The 23,235-nt window shown below is 41.1% G+C and overlaps 1 protein-coding gene across 1 annotated transcript in view; it reads left to right on the forward strand.

Annotated features, from left to right (window-relative positions):
- Positions 1 to 23,235, forward strand: part of CAPN9 (calpain 9) — a 281,553-nt gene that overhangs the window by 126,440 nt on the left and 131,878 nt on the right. The window contains exons 7-8 of the mRNA XM_078649072.1: positions 20,145 to 20,230; positions 22,037 to 22,114. Coding sequence (XP_078505198.1) covers positions 20,145 to 20,230; positions 22,037 to 22,114 — 164 coding nt within the window. The remainder of the gene's footprint in view (positions 1 to 20,144; positions 20,231 to 22,036; positions 22,115 to 23,235) is intronic.

Genomic DNA, 23,235 nt, shown 5'->3' on the forward strand with positions numbered 1-23,235 from the left:
CAGGAAGAGGTAAATTCACTCTCCTTACAGTAAATGTAATTGAGCAGAAGCTTCAAATGGCTATCAGTTTTCCAATGCTTCCAGTAGGTTTGTGCATCTTTGCTCAGAGTAGACTGTAGCTTGTTGGCCTTTTTGGTCCTGATCAGTCTGTCTTATTGTATAGAAATTAGACAAAGACAGGTTAGGACAACTCACAGTGCGCAAACAGGTAGAGCCTGAAAATGTACAAAAGAATTACAGAAGTGGTTAAGAAGGATAAAAATATGGTGTGTATGATAGCATAGTCGCACAGTAATGGGTAAAAATAATATTGGAAGGCTAATATTGGAATGCAGGCCTGTGAATAAAGCTGCCATTATGGCCAAGCTAATAAGAGAGATATTAACATGACATAGCCATCGAGTCCGCAGAAGAACTGATTGATCTTTGATGTATAAATATCACTTTGTAGTTTTGGATTGATCTGGTTTCAGCTGGTGGAAAAGTCAGCAAAGTGTTGCTTCTTTTTCTGAGGAGATGCATGGAGGGCAATGAGGCCTAGGTGACTTGAAGAAAACCCAGATGTCAGTCATAAGAGAGGGTGAGTATCAGGGATAGATTCTTAATCAAGTACACCAACACAGCCAGCTCAATGAGGCTCTCCCGCTATCTCACCCTGATTCTCCATCCAAATCCTAGATTCAGTCACATGGCTGCCACTTCTATGCAACCATTAAAAAAATGACAAGACCACAAGGAAAATGTCTAAGGCACAGGGTAACCGAAGGGACAGCAGAGCTATGTCTAATACTCTTGCATGGAGGGAACAAGCTCTTTTTTTTAAAAAATGGCATATTTATACAATAAACATAAACCGGAGGTTTTTATAGTTTATACATCAGGCAAAAAGAAGAAAGAAAAAGAGAAACAGATATAAATACACAAAACAGAAAAAGGAAGCTCTCAAGTTCATAACAAATACGGAGAGGTTTAAGGGAGACGCATCTTCCTTCATATCAAACAAATACTTACATCATTAATCCATCCAGAGCCAATGGTCTCCATAGCACCTCCAGCTTGGCTAATGAGCCAAGCTGGAGGTGCTGCCTTTGCCAGTGCTGCCTCTAAGCCATAAGTATCTCTAATGATCACCCACAAATCCTCTGCCACAGGTGGTGTAGCAGAGACCCATACCCTGGCAATAGCCAATCTAGCAGCAGCAATCAAGATTGAAAAAAGGCACGCTATTGCTGGAGCATCATCTTTGTACCCCAACATAATTTCAAGATTCGTAAGTGCATAATCCAATCTTAACTTAGAATGAAGTATTTGCTCAATTTTCTTCAATACCCCCTCAATTCTGGACATTCCATAAACATGTTTCAAATTATCAGCATATAGTCCACATTTTGGGCAATTTATCTTATCCCCCATCTTATTTCCCTGGGCCCAGTTAGCTATTCTAGCCGGGGTGTAGTACAACATGCAGGTAATACGTAGTTGCTGGAGTTGCAAACTGACAGAATGGACTGAATCCTTGACGTAGCCAAAAACCTGTTCAATCATTCTGGGTAAAACCATTATCCCCAAAGTTTGCTAGTTTCTCACTACCTTCTGGTCTAAAACTATGTAAATGAGCCTACATTGACCCGATAAAAGATTTGGACTTCCCGCCATATATACAGTCCCAGACAATTGAATGTTTTATTTCTTTTGCCTCCACATTGGAGGCCAGATAATCTTTGATCTGCAGATATTTGAAAAAAAAGTGGACCGCAAGTTTATAAGCTAAACATACATTTTCAAATGATTTAATCCCTCTATCATTATATTGATAGCCCAAGCCATATACTCATAATTCGCCAAAGATTTACCTGCTTGATCCTAAAACACCTCAGGAAAAATGGGATTCCCCCAAAATGGATAGTTTTTTATAAAATTCTGACGTCAATAACCACAACTTTGCAATTTGCGTTCATTGAAAAGATTATTGAGCATTTTTCAACAAGAGTCTGGTACATTCGCAACTCTTCGCGGACCAACTTTCGTTTAATTATACTATTGAGACCTGCCACATTCCAGACCATACATTTAACCTGATTCATGATAACATTTCCTGACTTTTAGCTGTACCCTCCTTACCACCTCCAATACCTCCCATATACTAATCCTTAATATGTTGCCTTCGAAAAAAAAGCTTGAAACCTGCCATTTACGCTAAACCAGCAATGCCCTAGTGATGATTTGTTTTGCCCCGTTTTCCCCCCTTTCCCCTCCCACCCCACACTCCCCACCCAAACCCTCCCTCCGCCCTGTCCCATAGAAGAGGATTCCCCCCTTTATCCAGCTGCCGCTAACAGGGCAGCCCTGCGGAGCTTCAGCCATGATGCCCGTCCCCGTACTCCCTCATAAAATATAAACAACTATTTTTTTCCTTCTGAGATAGTGCTTACATTAGCCCAGGATTGACCTAATTATGACTATACCAATCAAAAGACGGGGGAAAAAAAAGTAAAGGGGGCCAGAAGACATAGCTAACAAAACTTGCCCATCCCTTTAGGAGGTAAATAATTTTGTACCAAATACCCCCCCTGCAAATTCAAACAAGATACCCAGACACTAGCTAAGTAAGCTTTAAGACCGTGCCCACGTCCAAGACTGATAATTTATGACCCCTATTCTACTTTTGCAATGCAGCCTCCATTTGCCACTTGGCCACTGCCTGCCCTGTTTCCTTTTCTCCAACAAAAAAGTAAGAGTGACCATCCTTAAGAACTTTTAAGTGCGCAGGTTCTTGTAGAAAGGCCTGCGCCCCAAGGGCTTTTATCGGGTCTATGAATTGGAGCAGCTTCCAACGTCTGTCCATTGTAGCTTTACTTAAATCCGATCTGACAAAAAAAGTAACTGCTTCAGCTTTTACCGGAGAATTAGGTCGAGCTTTCAATGCAACTGCCTGTCTCAACAAAAAAATTCCAAAATAAATCATAAATGGTCGTGGGTATTGCCCCCCTTGCTCCTTTGGGCTGATGGTAATCTGTGAACCCTCTGCAGTTGAGAGTCCCAGTCCCAATTGGAGAGTTCAGGGAAGGCCTTCTGAAATAGCTGCACCATATCGGCCCTCGGATCCGCCCCTTCAGGGATACCAAAAAGTCTTAGATTTTGTTGGCGCTGGCAGTTTTCCATGTCCTCCAGTATAATCTGTATCGCTGAGATCTGATCATCATGTTTCTTTGTAAGACCATCTGTAAGAGCTGATAGTTCCTCCGTATCCGGAACCCTCTGTTATAACTCTGAAATATCCTGGGTTAGACCTCCAAGCTTACTCGCCATCTCCTGTAAGGACTGTTGTACTCTGTTATTATTTTCGCGAACCTGAGTATAATGCTGTTGAGCTTCCTGCCTTTGCTCTTTCAGTGACTGCCATATCTGACATAGCGATGGTGTCATAACTTCTTGAGTGCCAGTTGTTCCTGTTGCGCCATCCCCCATTACAGCCACCACCTGGGTGCCTTGAGTACCTTCCTCAGTACGAGCAGGTCTGAGGCCTAAGTGCGTAGATCTTGCTCTATCCGGGAACCCCATCTTCGCACTATCTACCACCGAGGACACCGAATGAACTTTCGCTGGAATGCCCTCAGTAGAACTACTGCCCGAGATTCGTGACGCCATACTCTTGACGCCCCCCTTTGCTTGTATCCATTTACGCAGAGGGCTATTATCCGGGATTGACTTCCCTCATGGTGTCATCACATTCTGGCCAGCAGGCAATTTCTTTTTCTTTTTGTTTTTCGCCTTCCCTCTCCCCTTTTTGTCTATAGATGGTTTGACGATATCTATCGACTGCATCACGAGTTCCGTTGGCTCCTCGATGTCATCAAATGAATCCGTCTCCTCGCCTTCCCCATCTCTCTCCTCACCTGCGATACCATCTATAGCATTGCAGACTCTTGCCCCCAGTTCTGCCACTATTTTCGATTGAGCAGTCTCATCAGATCCGGGTGAGTTAAGTAAATTGGAGGGGCTCCTGTCTGATACCCCAGTTTTATGCACTAGCTGTTTCGACAAATCCCCTCCATTCCCTGCTCCTGCATTAGTGTCACTATTATCTAAACTTCCAGCAGCAGGTGGGGGAATATCCATAGTAGCATTGGTAATAGCATTTGTGGCAACTGAGGCATCTGAGGCAATGCAGTAACAGTAGTAATAGTTGAAACAGTGTCAACAGTATCTATCGTAACAATGTTACCTTCTGAGATGGCTGCCAACAAAACCTCGGATATTTGATTACTGGTTAATTTATCCTTCTCTGGGTTGCCTGCAAGTAGCTCTGCTGCCTTCCCAGACTGCAGTATGCATGATAGCGGTCTTCCAACAGCTGCGCTGGGCTTCTCCACATTAATTCTCTCTACCATGCCCCCGCCATCCGAAGTGTTCATCTCTCCCGCCACAACGTTTTTTCCGGCACTGGTATTCCTTGGGTCCGTTTTCGGTGGTGCCATCACACTCTAGTTTGCGGTAGTGGAGCCGCTGCCGGAACAATAGCAAAAACCAATCCCGACCAGTCAACCGCCGACCGGCTACCCAGCTTCCAGGAGAGCAATCGAGACGCCAGGAGCAAACGTCCAAGCCTGCTTGCGAAAGGCCGCCACATCCGTGCTCCCTCTTCTCCACTTCAGAAAAGGGTACAGCTTCAGGTATCTAACAGATATTTTCTGTATCTTAGCTCCATGAGCTCTGTAGTAACGCTGTAACACTGTAAAAACGCTACAACATGCATGCACCTCTCAGCTCGGTTTGGGTGCGGAAGCGAGAGACATCACTCGGCTGAGCTCCGTGGCGGCTTCAGTCCGCCATCTTGCTCCTCCCCATTTCTGATTCTAGAGGAGGGAACAAGCTCAATGTTCTGGTGGATCCTAGTACTGTCGGGTACGCTCAGAAAATCATTGGTCATAAATGAAAGATTGAATTACAATGATGGAGTCTGAAGGGCTGATTTACAATGAGTACTTCCTGGGGGAAGGTGAGGAAACAGGGCCATTAACATAATGGAAGTTCACAGTGGAGAGAATCGCTGACATAATATCAGAATCAACAATATCATGTAACAGAAATGTTGTGAAAAAAATATCGATTTCCTATCTTTATATTGGTAAATACAAAAATATATTAAAAAATATATATTGTTTCACAGTATAATTGTTAAAAAGCATAATTAAATATTTATTTTTAGTATATATAGTTTAAAGTAATGCATCTAAAATATTTCAATGTAGACCATTATACTGTAAATTAAATAAATCTCACCAATATTCAATACCATATATACTTATATGAACACACATACATATGTATGTGTGTATGTCTACATATATATATACACATTTGTATATTTTAACAAGATTATTAAAACATGTTTTTACATTATAATAATTTTTTTACTTAATTCTTAACATTTACTACTATAAAAAGCACATCACACACACACACATACGTATATTCATATATTTATATATACACATATATATATCTATATAGATATATATAGATATATATATGTGTATATATTTTAAACAAAACGGAAAAATATTAGCTATTCAATTCCAAAAGGTTAAATAAATTACTAAACAAATAACATTTCTGAAAAACAAAAAAACGCATTTACAAAAAAATATATAAAAATTTTAAAACAAAGAGAAACATAAACAATCACTATTAAATTAAAATTATGAACAAATATTTAAAATATACATTTAATCAATATTAGAACAAGTATTGGAATCTGGTACGAATGTGCCTTGTTGTTGCACAGGCTTTTATTACGCGTGCCATTACAACACGGTCAAAACAACGACCGCGTTGTAACAACGTATGCCATTACTCCGCAAGTCGGAACAACGACTTGCTCGCGGAGGGGGGGCGCTGGATGTTGAAAAAGTAAAATTTACCTTCTGACCCCCAGAGCAAGTCGTTGTTACAATTTGTGGAGTAATGGCATGCGTTGTAACAACGTGGTTATTGTAACAACTGTGTTGTAATGGCATGCGGTGTTCCGGTTTTTTGGGTAAACGATGTTTACCGTCTGGGAATAATAGGTTTATGAAGCAGTGGAGAAATTGTAGGACTTCGGAGGGGTAAATATATTAATATCCACTACAAACAGCGCAGTAGTAGCGAAAGCATTGGACTTCAGAGGAGTTAAATTTTCTATCACCACTGCAGTCTGTGCAACAGTAGGAAAAACATTGAATTTTACAAGGGTAAGATTTATTATTCCAACTCCAGGATGTGGAACACTAAGTAAAGCACTGGACTTTGGAGGGATTCAATGTACTATTCCCACTCAAGTCTGTTCAACAGTAGGGAAAGCGCTGGATTTTGGAAAAGTAAGATTTACTATTCTCACTGCAGTCTTTGCAACCGTAGGGAAAGTGTTGGACTTTGGAGGGGTTAGATCTACTATTCCCACTCCAGTCTGTGCAACGTTGGGGAAAGTGCTGGACTTCGGAGGGATTATTTTTACTATTCCCAGTCTAGTCTGTGCAACAGTAGGGAAGGCATTGGACTTCCAAGGGGTTAAGTTTTCTATTCCCACTCCAGTCTTTGCAACACTAGGTAAAGCACTGCGCTCCTGAGCGGTAAGATTTACTATTCCCACTCCATTCTGTGCAGCTGTAAGGAAAGCGTTGGACTTCGGAGGTATTACAGTTATTATTACCACTCCAGTCTGTGCACAGTAGGGAAAATGTTGGACTTCGAAGAATTAAAATGTACTATTCCCACTCCAGTTTGTGCAACATCAGGGAAAGTGTTGACTTCAGAGGAATACGATTTACTATTCCCACTCCAGTCTGAGCAACAGTAGGGAAAGCGTTGGACTTCAGAGGGGTAATATTTACAAATTTTACTCCAAGTCTGTACACAGTAGGGAAAGCGTTGGACTTCGTTTGGGTTAAATGTACTATTCCCACTCCAGTCTGTGCAACAGGGATTACATTTACTATTCCCACTCCAGTCTGTGCAACAGTAGTGAAAGTGCTGGACTTCGGAGAGATAAGATTCACTATTCCCATTCAGTTTGTGCAACAGTAGGTAAAGCGTTGGTTTTCGGAGGGATTAAATTTACTGTTTCCACTCTAGTCTGTGCGACAGCAGGGAAAGTGTTGGACCTTGAGGAGTAGTAAAATGTACTATTCCCACTCCAGTTTGTGCAACAGTAGGGAACGCGTTGGTCTTTAGAGGGATTGATTTTACTACTTCCCATTCCAGTCTGTGCAACAGTTGGAAAAGTGTTGGACCTTGGGGAGGAGTAAAATTTACTATTCCCACTTAAATCTGTGCAACAGTAGGGAAATCGTTGGATTTCAGAGCAATAACATTTTCTATTCCCACTCAAGTCTTAACAGTAGGTAAAGTACTTCACTTAAAACACGTTACATTCTAGAATAACCCTATTAATTGAGAAACAATATACAACTCTAAATATAAACATTATTCCTTAACATAAAATAGATATAAATATTAAAATAATAATCAACAATTATCCATTCTTGTAATAATAATCCATACATGTAAAACACAAACCATATCACCATTTAAGGTTTCAAGGCGCTGGGGGCCGTTGGGAAGATTAAGTGAGATATTGTCCACAGTCACATGATGATGAGCTGAGCTGCCCATCAGGAATTGAACCGTGAGCCCCGCGCTCCAGAGTCAGCCACTCTGGCTGCAGCACCACACCTCTTCCTAATCCAATTACAAAATTATCGAATTTACAAAATTCATAAACAATGTAATAATCAATTTTCAATTAAAAAATAATGCTTATTTAATTAGAACTTGTTAACATTCAACCCTATACCCCTACAAACCTAGCACCTCACACCTAAAAAACAATGGAAATTAATGAGTGTCACAATTTACATAATTGATAACCAATTACATAACTAATTAATAGGTAATTGTTACTTATTACTTAATTAACTTCCCACCTTAACATCCAACAAATTCAGCAGCCCACACCGAAAATATAACTAAGATGTATAGTTATTATACAATTTACATAATTATTAATTGTAGGACAGTGGCTCTATATATACTGGACCAAAGTAAGGTGCAGTGTGTATAGAGTCCCCAGTCCCCAGAGGTTTGGCAGAGGCTACAGTTAGATATAACTTTACTTTCTAAAGTGGTAGCTTGGTCGAGCAGTAAGGCAGTATCAGAGGACCGTGTAAAGCATTTGTTATACACACTCAGTCAGCAAGTGGTCTCACACACTCAAGAACTGAACTCTAGGCAGATTGTGTTGTATCAAAAGATATAGTTTTATTTTAGAACCAACAAGGTAGCAAAATATACTTTCTCAGAATGAGCTACTTTAGTTAAATACTCTTCAAATAGGCAATAGACTTTTTGAATGCAATAGTTAGTTTGTTGCAATAGACAACACAATTGCAAACACAATGCAACATTGAGCTCAATGGGAATTTCTAGTTGAATGCAATTAGTTACTTTGTAGATTACTTTTCTAACCACAGGACTGGATCCTAGATTCAGTCCCGGGACATGAGCTGTAAACAGTTAAGTAAAAGCGTTTTGGTTACAGTAGTGATTTTAAAGGAATTTTATTGTATTTTAAAAGTTGACACTGAAACTTTTTCAGTTGAAATTACCAATGTTATCCAATGGAAGGAAATTCAATTTGCAGGCAAAGTATGTTCACGTTACTTTTGTAATCCAGTACTGGACTCCTAGGTTCAACACTGGGACCTCTATCTAAAACAGGTAAGTAATTACGTTTTGGTAGTTGGTACGATTTTTAAAGAATATTTGTAATTTCAAAAATCGACACAGAAGAAATTTCACAGAAAAACAGTCATGGGTTTCAAATAGAAGAAAATGCAGGTTACTGGTAAGTACGGTTAAAATTACTTTTCAGGGTTGGTGCTGGGCTAAAAGGTGCAGTACTGAGGTCTCTCCTGATAACAGGTGAGTAAATCTGAATTCGTTGTTTGGCCGATTTTAGGTGAAAATTTTAAAGTTCCAAAAATCAACACAGAAGAATTTCCAAATGAAACCAGTCAATGTTAGCCTATGGAAGGAAAGTGAGCTATTGGCTTTTAGACTCGGGGGGTCTCCCAGGGTCAGGTAGGTACAGTTGGTACACCCTCAGCGCCACAGGGGCAGCCGGGTGCAGAGGTAGTTAGGCCCAATGTTATCCAATGAGAGGCAGGGGGCCTTCGGTTGGTGGCTGCTGGATAGCAGGCCACGCGGCTGTGGGAGCTGGGCTCCTGGTCACTTGCTCAGGGCACATGGGAAAGTAGGATAGGATGCAGGTTGCAGTGCCAGGGGCACTCAGGCGGCTGGGTGCAGGGTGCTTTTGAGCCGTCAGGCTCTCAATGTTATTCAATGGAGATCTTGAAAAGGGAACAAAGGCTGCAGGCCCGGGGACGGTGGATCTTCTGGAATGACCAACACTTCGAGGGGTAGGTTGGGATCTTGGAGGGTAGGTAGGCACCCCAGAATTGGGCACAGGTGGCCAGGGGCACCGGGTGCAAGGGTGTCTTTGGACGTCGGGAAATCTTACCCTCTGCTGGTCGCGGTAGGAGGGGTCCCTGGTTCTGAAACTGCAAACGTTGTCTGGGTCGTCGAGGAGGGTCCTTGGGCATTGGATTCCAGGTCAGAATCGCCGGGGGAACGTCTTCAGGGTCTTTATTCACTTGGGCACAGGCCGGGCTCGGCAGGTGCTGAGTGGGCTGGATTTGCGGTTCCTGGCTGGCACCAGGGGTATTGCTGTCTGAGCAGAGCCACTGCTCGTGGGAGTCCCAGTCTCTAAGAGGGTCAAGGCAGGCAGGTCCTCCGGGGTTCTTGAGGTTGCTGTCCACAGGAGACGCCGGGGTTTAGCAGGAGCAGGTTCAAGGATCAACAGGTCTGTAGGGCTGGGGCCAAGTCAGTTGGTGTCCTCCTCTTGTTAGCAGCTGCTTCTTGGTCTTCTTTCTTGTTTCTAAATCCGGATCTGAGGAAGGAAGGTTCAGGGTGCCCCTAAATACTACATTTAGGGGCGTTGAAGGGCAGGGACCAATAGGTCCCTGTCCTGGGGTGAGTATACCCCCTATCCTGCTCCTCTCCTGTGGGAGGGGGGCAGGAGCCTATCTCTAATTGGGCAGGGCTCCCCATCTTCAAGATGGCCGGAGCCGGGAGTTGTGCTTCACCTCGCCTCTCCCACCTGAGGGGTGGAGTTGGCACAGGCTGGCGCACCCCCTTTCCTAGCGTAGGTTTTCCCGCCAGTCTTGCTGGCAGAGTGGGGGTCAGAACCGGTAGGGGCCAGTTGCTGAGTACAGCAAGTGGTCTGGAGAAGCTCCCAAAGGCGGTATGCCTTTGAAGGTTCCCCCTGCCCATCCTGGGGAGGAGGCCTAGCACCTTACCCAGGATGTGCATTGTTGCAGGCCCAGGAGAGCGGGGGGCCCTCCACCCAGGGGTCCAGCAACATGTCTGCTGTGTGGCAGCCTAGGCAGCCTCTCAGACCAGATGTGGATTGTAGGTTAGGTTTCAGGAGGCATCTCTAAGATGCCCTCTGTAGTGCATTTTGCATTAAATCCCACACTGGCACCAGTGTGCGTTTAATGAGCTGAGAAGTTTGATATCAAACTTATCCGTCTTCAGTGTAGCCATTATAGTGCTGTGGAGTTCGTAATGACAACCTCCCAGCACCATATACTGTTAATGGCATCACTGCACTTACAGTGCCCAGGGATGGCCCTGGGTACTGTAGGGGCACAGGGCTCATGCACCTGTGCCCTCAGCACTGGCCTAGGGCACATAGCTAGAGGGGTGACTGATGTTTGCCAGGGCAGTGGGTGTGTGGGCCTGGCACACAGGGATCTGTGCCATGTCGAGACTTTGTTCAGTTCTGCACCAGGCCACTCAGTCTGGAAATGCAGTGTGCGGGGGTCAGGGTGCAGGGCCTCTAAGGGTTTTATGAAAAATGGGGAGGTAGGTCCTGGGACGTGGGGTCAGCTGGACCATATACTACTTTTTGAAAAACAAGGAGCTGGCCCTACAGTTTATTTATTCAAGCTCATTAATTAGAGCAACAAATCAGTCTTATTCCTAGATTTGTCCGGTATAGTTTATTTATACCCTTTACTTTTTCCTTACTTTTTCACTTGATTATAAAAGTTCGATTGTTTGAGAAAAACATCACATTTAAACATTACACATATACTCAATTCACAACATTAAACAAAAAAACAATAATTCATTCTATGCACATACATACATGTTGCACTGTTATAAAGCAAAAAAATCAATCTTTGCAATGTATACAATTTAAAGGATAAAGTCGCTTTCAAAAGGAGAGATAAAATCACTTTCAAAAGGAGATAGAAACAAATTCAATAAGATAAATATATTTGACTTATCGAATACATCAATGTTCTAGTCAATACAATAATTAATTTGTTCCTTCCCACTAGAAAGTAATTGCCTCCTTTTTGCCGACGCGTTTCGAACTTGCTATTTCATTTTGCGAGTTCTCATCAGGGCTTTATCACTTGTTGTCTGCAAATTATGTACAAAATAAAAAATGAAAAAATGAGTTTGTCTATACCTTATTTACATCCCCTTTTAATACTGCCCTGTGCTACTTGGTTACAAAAGGAATACCTTTGTTCTAATTCGTAGCGAGTTTCCGGGGTTCACTTTTTTCTGTGGCTCTGTAGACAGTTTCTGAAAGATGCCAATAATCTAATTTTAGTTGTCAGCCTTAACAGTTAGCCTGTGGTGAAAACGCCATGAGCACTCTTGGATTGTACCTGTAAGGTATGGATGTTTCAATCTCGGTATTAATCGGTACTCCGTGCTCATGCTTTTCAATTTCTGGCCCAGGATCCTGAAAACAGCAGTGTTCCTGTCTGTTTGCCTGAAGAAAATGATCAGTGTCACTACTGAGGTCCTATTTAGTATTAAACCGACCCCGTGCCCAGCATTGAGAGTGTACCTTAGTCTCTGCGCTTGGTTTGCTCTCTCCGACTTCTCTTTAGATACAGTGTATTTTAATGCTGCATCCCCTCGATTTTCACGATCCTATCAAAGTTAAAGGGAAACAGTTAGCAGCCGCCAACTCCTCCCGTTATGTTTTTTTCCCTTTTCCGCATCTATGTTGATTCACCAGGTTCTGTCACACTTCGAGCTGTGGCCCGGTCTCGTGTCCATTCGGTCTGCGCCAGTCAAAAAAACCGCGGCTCGCTATCAGTGCGCCATGTTTGAATGACACGTGGTATATACTTGCATCACGTGATATCCTAGAATTATGGGATATGTAGTCCCTGTCTGTGGAGTGTATTAGTAGGGGATCAACTGCAGTAGATCTCTCATTTGGAGCACTATATAAATGTACAGCGGATCGGATTTTTATAGTCTGGAAATTTCAGACATAGTATTCAAACCTGTTTGGATACTATTAAATCGCAATATTAAATAGGCCTCCTTTTTCAGTAAGACATCATCAACGTCTTTGGGGTATTTGGCATGAGTTGTTTTGTAAAGGACCGTCCATTTAAAATCGGTCTCAGTATGGCCCCTTTCTGTAAAATGTTGAACCATTGGGGCGGTCAACACTTTATTTTTTATTCGTGACCTATGTTGTAATATGCGGATATTAACCTGCTGGTTGGTTTTTCCGATGTACAATTTTCCGCAGCCGCAGATAATTGCGTACACAACATTCCGGGTCCGACAATTCGAAAACCCCTCATTTTTCCATCTTACATTTTTGTGCAGGAATTCACTGCCTTCAATTGTTGTATCACATGATACACAGTTCCCACATCTATGATGTCCCTCAATCGGCTTGAGGCCCCATATTGAGAGTAAGTCATGTTTAGGTTTTTCAATCATGACATCTGCACGTACTATGTGTTGTCCAATGCTGCGATTTTTCTTATATGCAAAAATTGGTCTGGGAAAAGGGCATTCTAATTCTTCTAGTAAATGCCAATTTTTCAATATTGTTTGTCTGATTTTATGAGTATGAGGACCGAACGTTGTTACGCAAACCATTTTGTCCAGTTCTTGTTTTTCTTTACTTTGGAGTAAGCACTCCCTTGGAGTATAGCGGGCTCTTTTGTAGGCACGTTTGAGTAATTTTTTGGGGTAGCCTCTGGTAATCATTTCATCACAAAAAGTGTGTGCATGTGAATCATAATCTTCTAATTCAGAGCAGTCCCTTCGAATGCGAAGTAGCTGCCCATACGGGAGGTTGGTTTTTAGGTTCCTTGGGTGCGCACTGCGGTGGTGGAGAATGGTATTTTTGTCTGTCTTTTTTCTAAAGAGAGATGATTTTAGGTGACCGTCAACACAGCTAATTTCCACGTCCAGAAAGGTCATTTTGGAGCTACTGTGCTCCATAGAGAATTTAATGTCTTGGTGTTTGTTATTCAGCCACTGATGGAATTCTATCAATTCGGTGTGGCTCCCCTGCCACAGGAGCCACACGTCGTCGATATATCTTAGCCAATGTTTGATACATTTTTTGTAGAGATTATTGTTGTCAACAAATTTTTTCTCATATTCAGCCATAAACAATATGGCCATCTCTGGAGCATAAGGACAGCCCATGGCTGTCCCTTTGATTTGTATAAAGAACTCCTCATTGAAGCGAAAATAATTTTTCTTCAATGTTAGTTCAGCAAGTTCCAGAATGAACGTCGTGGGCACCCTATGTGGACGGTCTCTGGTTTCAAGGTACATCTCCATTACCTCTAACGCTTCTCCCTGAGGAATTTGCGTGTAGAGGGACGTGACGTCCATAGTGACCATAATTTCCTTGAGCGGATTAAACTCCATCCCCTCTATTTGACCAAAAAATCGGTCGTATCTTTTAGATATGATTTGACATTACTCACAAAAGGCTTAAGGAAAAAATCCACATACTTCGAAAGAGGCTCAAGACACGAGTCACACCCTGAAACGATAGGTCGTCCAGGGGGCTCGTTCAAATTTTTGTGGATTTTAGGCAGAAAGTACAATATTGGTGTACGTGGAAATTTCTTGACCAGAAAATCACTTTCTTTAGATCCCACAAACCCCCAATCTCTGCCTATTTGTACCAGTTCCGCGATTGTCCCTTGCATTCCTTTAGTTGGATCTTCATTCAATTTCCTATACCAAATTTGGTTGTTAACCTGTAGTTCGCCTTCCATCAGATATTTGTCCCTAGGCCATAAAACAATTGCATTTTGCAATTTGCAATTGTTTTATGGCCTAGGGACAAATATCTGATGGAAGGCGAACTACAGGTTAACAACCAAATTTGGTATAGGAAATTGAATGAAGATCCAACTAAAGGAATACAAGGGACAATCGCGGAACTGGTACAAATAGGCAGAGATTGGGGGTTCGTGGGATCTAAAGAAAGTGATTTTCTGGTCAAGAAATTTCCACGTACACCAATATTGTACTTTCTGCCTAAAATCCACAAAAATTTGAACGAGCCCCCTGGACGACCTATCGTTTCAGGGTGTGACTTGTGTCTAGAGCCTCTTTCGAAGTATGTGGATTTTTTCCTTAAGCCTTTTGTGAGTAATGTCAAATCATATCTAAAAGATGCGACCGATTTTTTGGTAAAAATAGAGGGGATGGAGTTTAATCCGCTCAAGGAAATTATGGTCACTATGGACGTCAAGTCCCTCTACACGCAAATTCCTCAGGGAGAAGCGTTAGAGGTAATGGAGATGTACCTTGAAACCAGAGACCGTCCACATAGGGTGCCCACGACGTTCATTCTGGAACTTGCTGAACTAACATTGAAGAAAAATTATTTTCGCTTCAATGAGGAGTTCTTTATATAAATCAAAGGGACAGCCATGGGCTGTCCTTATGCTCCAGAGATGGCCATATTGTTTATGGCTGAATATGAGAAAAAATTTGTTGACAACAATAACCCCTACAAAAAAATGTATCAAACAATGGCTAAGATATATATCGACGACGTGTGGCTCCTGTGGCAGGTGAGCCACACCGAATTGATAGAATTCCATCAGTGGCTGAATAACAAACACCAGGACATTAAATTCTCTATGGAGCACAGTAGCTCCAAAATGACCTTTCTGGACGTGGAAATTAGCTGTGTTGACGGTCACCTAAAATCATCTCTCTTTAGAAAAAAGACAGACAAAAATACCATTCTCCACCACCGCAGTGCGCACCCAAGGAACCTAAAAACCAACCTACCGTATGGGCAGCTACTTCGCATTCGAAGGAACTGCTCTCAATTAGAAGATTATGATTCACATGCACACACTTTTTGTGATGAAATGATTACCAGAGGCTACCCCAAAAAATTACTCAAACATGCCTACAAAAGAGCCCGCTATACTCCAAGGGAGTGCTTACTCCAAAGTAAAGAAAAACAAGAACTGGACAAAATGGTTTGCGTAACAACGTTCGGTCCTCATACTCATAAAATCAGACAAACAATATTGAAAAATTGGCATTTACTAGAAGAATTAGAATGCCCTTTTCCCAGACCAATTTTCGCATATAAGAAAAATCGCAGCATTGGACAACACATAGTACGTGCAGATGTCATGATTGAACAACCTAAACATGACTTACTCTCAATATGGGGCCTCAAGCCGATTGAGGGACATCATAGATGTGGGAACTGTGTATCATGTGATACAACAATTGAAGGCAGTGAATTCTTGCACAAAAATGTAAGATGGAAAAATGAGGGGTTTTCGAATTGTCGGACCCGGAATGTTGTGTACGCAATTATCTGCGGCTGCGGAAAATTGTACATCGGAAAAACCAACCAGCAGGTTAATATCCGCATAATACAACATAGGTCACGAATAAAAAATAAAGTGTTGACCGCCCCAATGGTTCAACATTTTACAGAAAGGGGCCATACTGAGACCGATTTTAAATGGACGGTCCTTTACACAACAACTCATGCCAAATACCCCAAAGACGTTGATGATGTCTTACTGAAAAAGGAGGCCTATTTAATATTGCAATTAATAGTATCCAAACAGGTTTGAATACTATGTCTGAAATTTCCAGACTATAAACATCCGATCCGCTGTACATTTATATAGTGCTCCAAATGAGAGATCTACTGCAGTTGATCCCCTACTAATACACTCCACAGACAGGGACTACATATCCCATAATTCCAGGATATCACGTGATGCAAGTATATACCACGTGTCATTCAAACATGGCGCACTGATGGCGAGCCGCGTTTTTTTTACTGGAGCAGACCGAATGGAGACGAGACCGGGCCACAGCTCGAAGTATGACAGAACCTGGTGAATCAACATAGATGCGGAAAAGGGAAAGAAACATAACGGGAGGAGTTGGCGGCTGCTAACTGTTTCCCTTTAACTTTGATAGGATCGTAAAAATCGAAGGGATGCAGCATAAAATACACTGTATCTAAAGAGAAGTCGGAGAGCGCAAACCAAGCGCAGAGACTAAGGTACACACTCAATGCTGGGCACGGGGTCGGTTTAATACTAAATAGGACCTCAGTAGTGACACTGATCATTTTCTTCAGGCAAACAGACAGGAACACTGCTGTTTTCAGGATCCTGGGCCAGAAATTGAAAAGCACGAGCACGGAGTACCGATTAATACCGATATTGAAACATCCATACCTTACAGGTACAATCCAAGAGTGCTCATGGCGTTTTCGCCACAGGCTAACTGTTAAGGCTGACAGCTAAAATTAGATTATTGGCATCTTTCAGAAACTGTCTACAGAGCCACAGAAAAAAGTGAACCCCGGGAACTCGCTACGAATTAGAACAAAGGTATTCCTTTTGTAACAAAGTAGCACAGGGCAGTATTAAAAGGGGATGTAAATAAGGTATAGACAAACTCATTTTTTATTTTTTATTTTGTACATAATTTGCAGACAACAACTGATAAAGCCCTGATGAGAACTCGCAAAATGAAAAAGCAAGTTCGAAACGTGTCGGCAAAAAGGAGGCAATTAACTTCTAGTGGGAAGGAACAAATTAATTATTGTATTTACTAGAACATTGATGTATTCGTTTAGTCAAATATATTTATCTTATTGAATTTGTTTCTATCTCCTTTTGAAAGTGATTTTATCTCTCCTTTTGAAAGTGACTTTATCCTTTAAATTGAATATACATTGCAAAGATTGATTTTTTTGCTTTATAACTGCAACATGTATGTATGTACATAGAATGAATTATTGTTTTTTGTTTAATGTTGTGAATTGAGTATATGTGTAATGTTTAAATGTGATGTTTTTCTCAAACAATCGAACTTTTATAGTCAAGTGAAAAAGTAACGAAAAAGTAAAGGGTATAAATAAACTATACCGGACAAATCTAGGAATAAGACTGATTTGTTGCTCTAAATAATGAGCTTGAATAAATAAACTGTAGGGCCAGCTCCTTGTTTTTCAAAAAGGGCCTCTAAGGGTGGCACAATACGGAGTGCATCCCTTAGGGGTCTTCTCTGGTCACAATGCCTGGGTACCTAGGGTACTATTTACCAAGGGCTGACATGTGGCCAGAGAAGCCAATGGGGTTTCAGCTTCAATATAGTTTTAGGGAAGGAACACAGGCCCTGGGCACCTGATTGGCAAGGGATGTATGACATTACAACACATGCTTTTACCACGCAAGCCTTTACAACGCTGTTTTTACAACGCATGCCTTTACAAAGCATAGTGCTTTGGGGCGCTGGATAGTGAATAGTTTAATTTACTATTCCAACTCCAGTCCCCGTGGATAGTAGGGAAGGTGTTGGATAGAAAATTAAACCTATTCCCTATCCTAGAGCGCCACCCAGCGCAATGCGTTGTAATGGTTTGCGTTGTAAAAGTTGCGTCGTAATGGCACTGCGTGGTAAAAGTTGCGTTGTAAAGGATGTTTCCCATTGGCAAGAGCCCAGGGCACACTCAGTCTAAGCACATCAGCAATTCAGCAAAAAGTGGGGGCATACCAATGCAAGAAAGATGGCACTTTATCACATTAATCAATTAACTATTTAATTATACATTAATAATTATTATTTTGCAATTATTAACTTCCCACTATATACTCTTGCAAACATAGCAACCCACAACTATCATCTAACTAAAATGAATCAATATTACCTAATGTACATAATAAATAATCAATGCACTAATTCATAATAAATTAATTCATTGTTAATTATTTATTACTTAACTGCCTACCCTATACCCCTACAACCCCCGCAGCCCACACCTAAAATATAACTAAAATATATGATTACACAATTTACATAATTAATAGTCAATTAAATAATTAATAATACACTATAAATTAATTGTTAATTAATTATTACCTTATTAACTTCCCAGCCTGTTCCACTACAAATTTAGCACCCCACATCTAAAATATAAGTATAATGAATCCGTATTACATAATGTACGTAATGAATATCAATCACATACTGGGCCATTGTGCGCCTCAGAGAGCGAGGGGAGCCACTGCTTCTTTGCACATCTCTCTCCTTGTAGCATCTAGCGGCATGGCATCTCCTGTGGCACCCAAAACAAGTCTAGCAGCTTCCACAATCTTCGATGCATGCAGCAATACCTCACTATACTGCATGCCCTGCTAAATAACATAAACAGGACAAGCATTTCTTTAATTTTGTTTTTTCTAGACAAGGGAAAACCCGAAGGAGTAGCACTAGGGTCCTTGGGCAGTAATCTATTGTTACAAGACAGTGGACCCTAGTTATTTAGGATCATGTAAAGGAATAGACATATACTAAATAGTATATAACCTCTGTCCAGCCGGACAGGAATTTATTATTTAGATTTTTTGTAATGGTTCAGATTTTTCAACATTTATACAAAAGTGGGCACAACCTGTGACCCACAGGAGACAAGACAAAACAAGTGACAAGATTTTATGTAGAAAGCGCACAAGGCGGTCTGTACTATTACTCAGTATAACAGACTAAGATTCATTTTGAGCAACCCATTGTTAGCAACATTTCTGTAAATTCATAACAACATATGGTGCTTTTAAAGTCGACGACGTTTCGATGCAATTCAAAGATACATGCATCATCTTCAGGACAAAACTATTAAGCCATGTTTGTCTTGAGATTATTTTACATATGTTACATAACCATTCAGGTTGGTCAGCACGGGGAATTTACCGGAAATTGATAAAATAAGTTCCTAGATCTGGAACGCGGTGCTGCCGGGCTTCCAAATGGAATGTGTGAGAGGTCTTGCTCGATGGCAGGCCGGATGGGGTTCTGGCGGTGATCGCTACAGAGTGGTGTTTAGTTTCACAGTTTCTCACTAGATCAGGCCTTATAAAGGTTGCGTATCAATTAGAAAGTCTCTGTCGCCAATTTTGACCAGAATGGCGAGTTCGCAATGCTACAGTCGTCTTTACAGAAATTAAACTCTCCATCCTAGGTATTACTAGTTTTCTGTTCATGTTTTTAAAAGATTATTTCTAAGAGCTTTACCTGCTCCTTTTCTCTGGATGTAACTGGCTCGTGTTTGGCTACAGCGTTATAGCCTGCTGCTGAGGGCTATACCAGTTGTTAAAGGCCCTGATCCAGAGGCGAGAGCCTATAACAAAGGAGAATACCTTAAACAACAGGTATAGCCTGAGGCAGAAGGTCTATAAGGCTATTAGAACATGGCCAGGGTAGAATGTTCCAAATTAAAAAGGGAAATACAGGAAGACAAACATTGGAATATTGGCGCTCCGGCTTATACAGCCATTTAAAGCCCGGAACTACTCCATTGTCTTCAATGGCATTCTCAACTTTCCAATGTTCTAATAAGAAATATAGCTAATGTTTTCACAATAAAATATAACAATACAATAAGTGTATACAACCTTTAAATGAAGAAGGAAATCAGAATGAGTTTGGGGGCTATAATTATTTTCCGTTTTCTGACTAAGTCATAAGCAGTGGCTTACTAGACAGGTGAAGAAGTAATGTACTTATATGATATACATTTTATTATGTATCTGGGACACTTGAGTTTTCTTAGGATCAATTATTCCTAAAATCTCTGACCTCCCGATTTCCAAACTGCCTTCTCTTTGTCTTGTTAAAATCCTGTAAACTCCCTTGTAAATGATTGCAGTTAATTGTACCCACTTGTTATTTTCTTGTTATAGGTAGAGTACAGAGGCAAGAAGGTTCGGCTTGTTCGCATCAGAAACCCATGGGGTCAGGTGGAGTGGAATGGCCCTTGGAGTGACAAGTCAGTATACCGGCAGTATCACGCATTATAAATAGCAAGGGGCATATCTGTTTTTTCATATGACTGTGACCCAATGTTAGCATCAGAACATATAGTAAATCGTCAAAGTGATATACCACCACTACATCATATGCATTATACCTCTTGACAATAATATTGGATCTATTATAAAAACCAAGCCACCACTTCATATATGCAAGGAGATGTGGATTTAGGAACAGCAAATATATGCTTATCTTGCAATTATAGTATTGTTGTATATGGATCTCATTGAGGGGCCTCAATCGTTAATTTCAATTTCTGGATCTCATAAGCCACTTGTATGACATAGCAGCAGTAGATAACGAAAATAGTTACCCACTGTTGTGATGTCATAAAGGCCTTCCAGACCAGGCTGACACACCCCTACTCCTCTGCTTTGACTGATAGCAGACATCACAACTGCAGGGAGAAGTGGTGGTGGTTGGTCAAGGATGGCAGGAACGTTTTTTATGATTTTCTAGTGAAATATCAGAATAGATGTGTATGTTTAATGGCTTATATTTTTGGCATAAAGAGTGTGATTAACCCCTTCCACGCTCATGACGAGCTGAGCTCGTCATGTCACGCGGTAATTTAAAAAACGTAGCGCGCAGGGGGAAAACCGCTAGCGCGCATGCGGTTAAAGCTATTCACTGAAACACGTCAGTCCTTATTGAAGGAAAACAAGGACGATGTAAAAGAAATGCTTTAATGTGCACAATTATTAATTAAAGGAGAATTTGACTCACCAAAAAACAGTGGTGCCATCTGTGATTCGTGTGCCGCTGAGACTGACATCTGTGAGGAGGACGCCAGAAGGAAGATGTGTGTGTGTATATATATATATATATATATATATATATATATATATATATATATATATATATATATATATATATATATATATATATATATATCAAACACAAAATGTTGCCCCATTGGAATGCCGCACTTGAGGGGGTTTCACTCTCGTTTGCCGCCAGTAGTGACAATGCAGCCCACCATGCTTTCCTCCATCTCATGCCAAACGCTTTTTGGGCGTATCTCTCACCCTTGATCACTGGCTGGAACAACAGGAAATGTAGGCAGATTAATTGCACATGTTTTATTCTGAAGTTAAAGTCCCGAAGAATATATATTTCTTTGTGGTGCTGTGATTTTTCCTAGATTGTAAGAATAGGGTAGAAATGCTGAACAATATTATTAGTAGTAAGGTTGGCAATTATTAGGGGCACCTTTGTGATTTGGTCTAAACCACCCTGTTCCCTTGGTTTAAGAGGTATTCTCATTTATTTTTTCTATTGAATGGAGTTTATACAGGCATATGCTTCCTATTGAGCAATATTTTTGTTGGGTGCTAGAGCAAACTAGTTGTGACAGTCTGTTAATAAACCTCTGTTGCTCTTGACCACTTTAACTGCACACTATCATGTTCTCTTTATGCAATGAGAAGGTGGTGTGCCAAAGGCAAGGAATTCCGTGTCTCTCAATAGCATCTGGGAAGGATATGGTTATCACAATGAGGCTTCATCTAAAATTTACCAGGTTCCCCAACTACCCACTCTGCAAATTGTGAATGCATACCAATTAGTGCAAAACTCTGTAATCAACTTCTCTTAAATCAGTCACTGCCAACCATCACCAATTCACTTTAAATTCCTATTTTAATTAAATGCACTAGTGCCACTGGAGCATGGGCATGAAATCATGCATTAAATTGAATAGTAATGTAAAATGGTGCAAAATAAGGCAAAAATTAGAATAACTTTTCTTTCCTTATTTCAGCGCTCCTGAATGGCGTTCTGTGGACCCATCAGAGCAGAAACGTCTCACCCAAACAGCAATCGATGACGGAGAATTCTGGTACAGTATCATTTCATACACATTTGAGTGTTTCATTATGTAAATTAACAAAGCAACACTAGGTCTTTACACTTCTTTCCCAAAAGAGGGTTGCCAATGAGTCTCCTACTCATAGCGAATGCAGAATAACAAGATATAGTACCAGCACTTATCAAATTGGCTTGGTCAAATTTATTTTTGTTTATAATCTTTCTATTCCACTCTGATACAACTTCCTTAGTGATCACATCAACACTTTTCATTTCCTATTTCCTATGTCCTCTGATTTTACATCACCATTCCTCTTCACCAGCCTAGTGAGAGAGGCTTGGAGTTCCACATCCAGCAAATAATCAACACAGAAAGTGATCCTGCATGCTACTGCCTCATATAAGACATTTGAATGTTATTATGGCCCACTCTACCACCAATACCTCCCTCTCTATGACGGAATATTTACTCTTAAACATCATGTTTTTTTTATTTTCATTCAATTTCTGAAACAAAGACTCTCATAAACTCTTAACTCTGGTATATGTTATAATGCAGCAGTCATAGTTTAAGGGCAGATTAAGGACATATACATATGCCGAGGCACACAAAATCAGTCGATATTGTAATATAGGAAGTAACCAATGTAGTAAACAAAAGGAGTCCGTAAGATATTCTTTTCCCTTTATTTTCTTTTCTTTTCTAAATCCAAATACAAGCACACTGGCAGCCGACACGTGTTTCGTCCAACTGACTTTTTCAAGGCTAAATGGTAGAAGCAAAGACACCCGGCACCTCGAGGAGCAGCGTACCAGAGGAAAAAGTGTCAACGTGAAGGTTCTATATGCAGAAGAGACCTGAGTGTCTGTAAACAGACGTCAAATTTGAAACACCAGTCCTAAAACCATTCACAGTATTTGCCGAATTCTAACACTGGAAATGGGTCCAGGTCTCCAATGGTAATGGATATGCCTGTGGTCCACCGTTATTGCAACGAGTATCTGAAGTAAAACGTAATCCACGTGGAAGTTGTACGTCCAGATATTTTGTGGGTTGTGGCTTAGATAGAGAATGCCAGTACCTCCAGGAATCCACAATATAATGTGGAGGTCTGTAACAGCGCCCAATGTTAACGAGCACTAGTAACCAGT

The sequence above is a fragment of the Lissotriton helveticus genome, chromosome 6 (assembly GCF_964261635.1).
Source record: "Lissotriton helveticus chromosome 6, aLisHel1.1, whole genome shotgun sequence".
Lineage (NCBI taxonomy): Eukaryota > Metazoa > Chordata > Amphibia > Caudata > Salamandridae > Lissotriton > Lissotriton helveticus.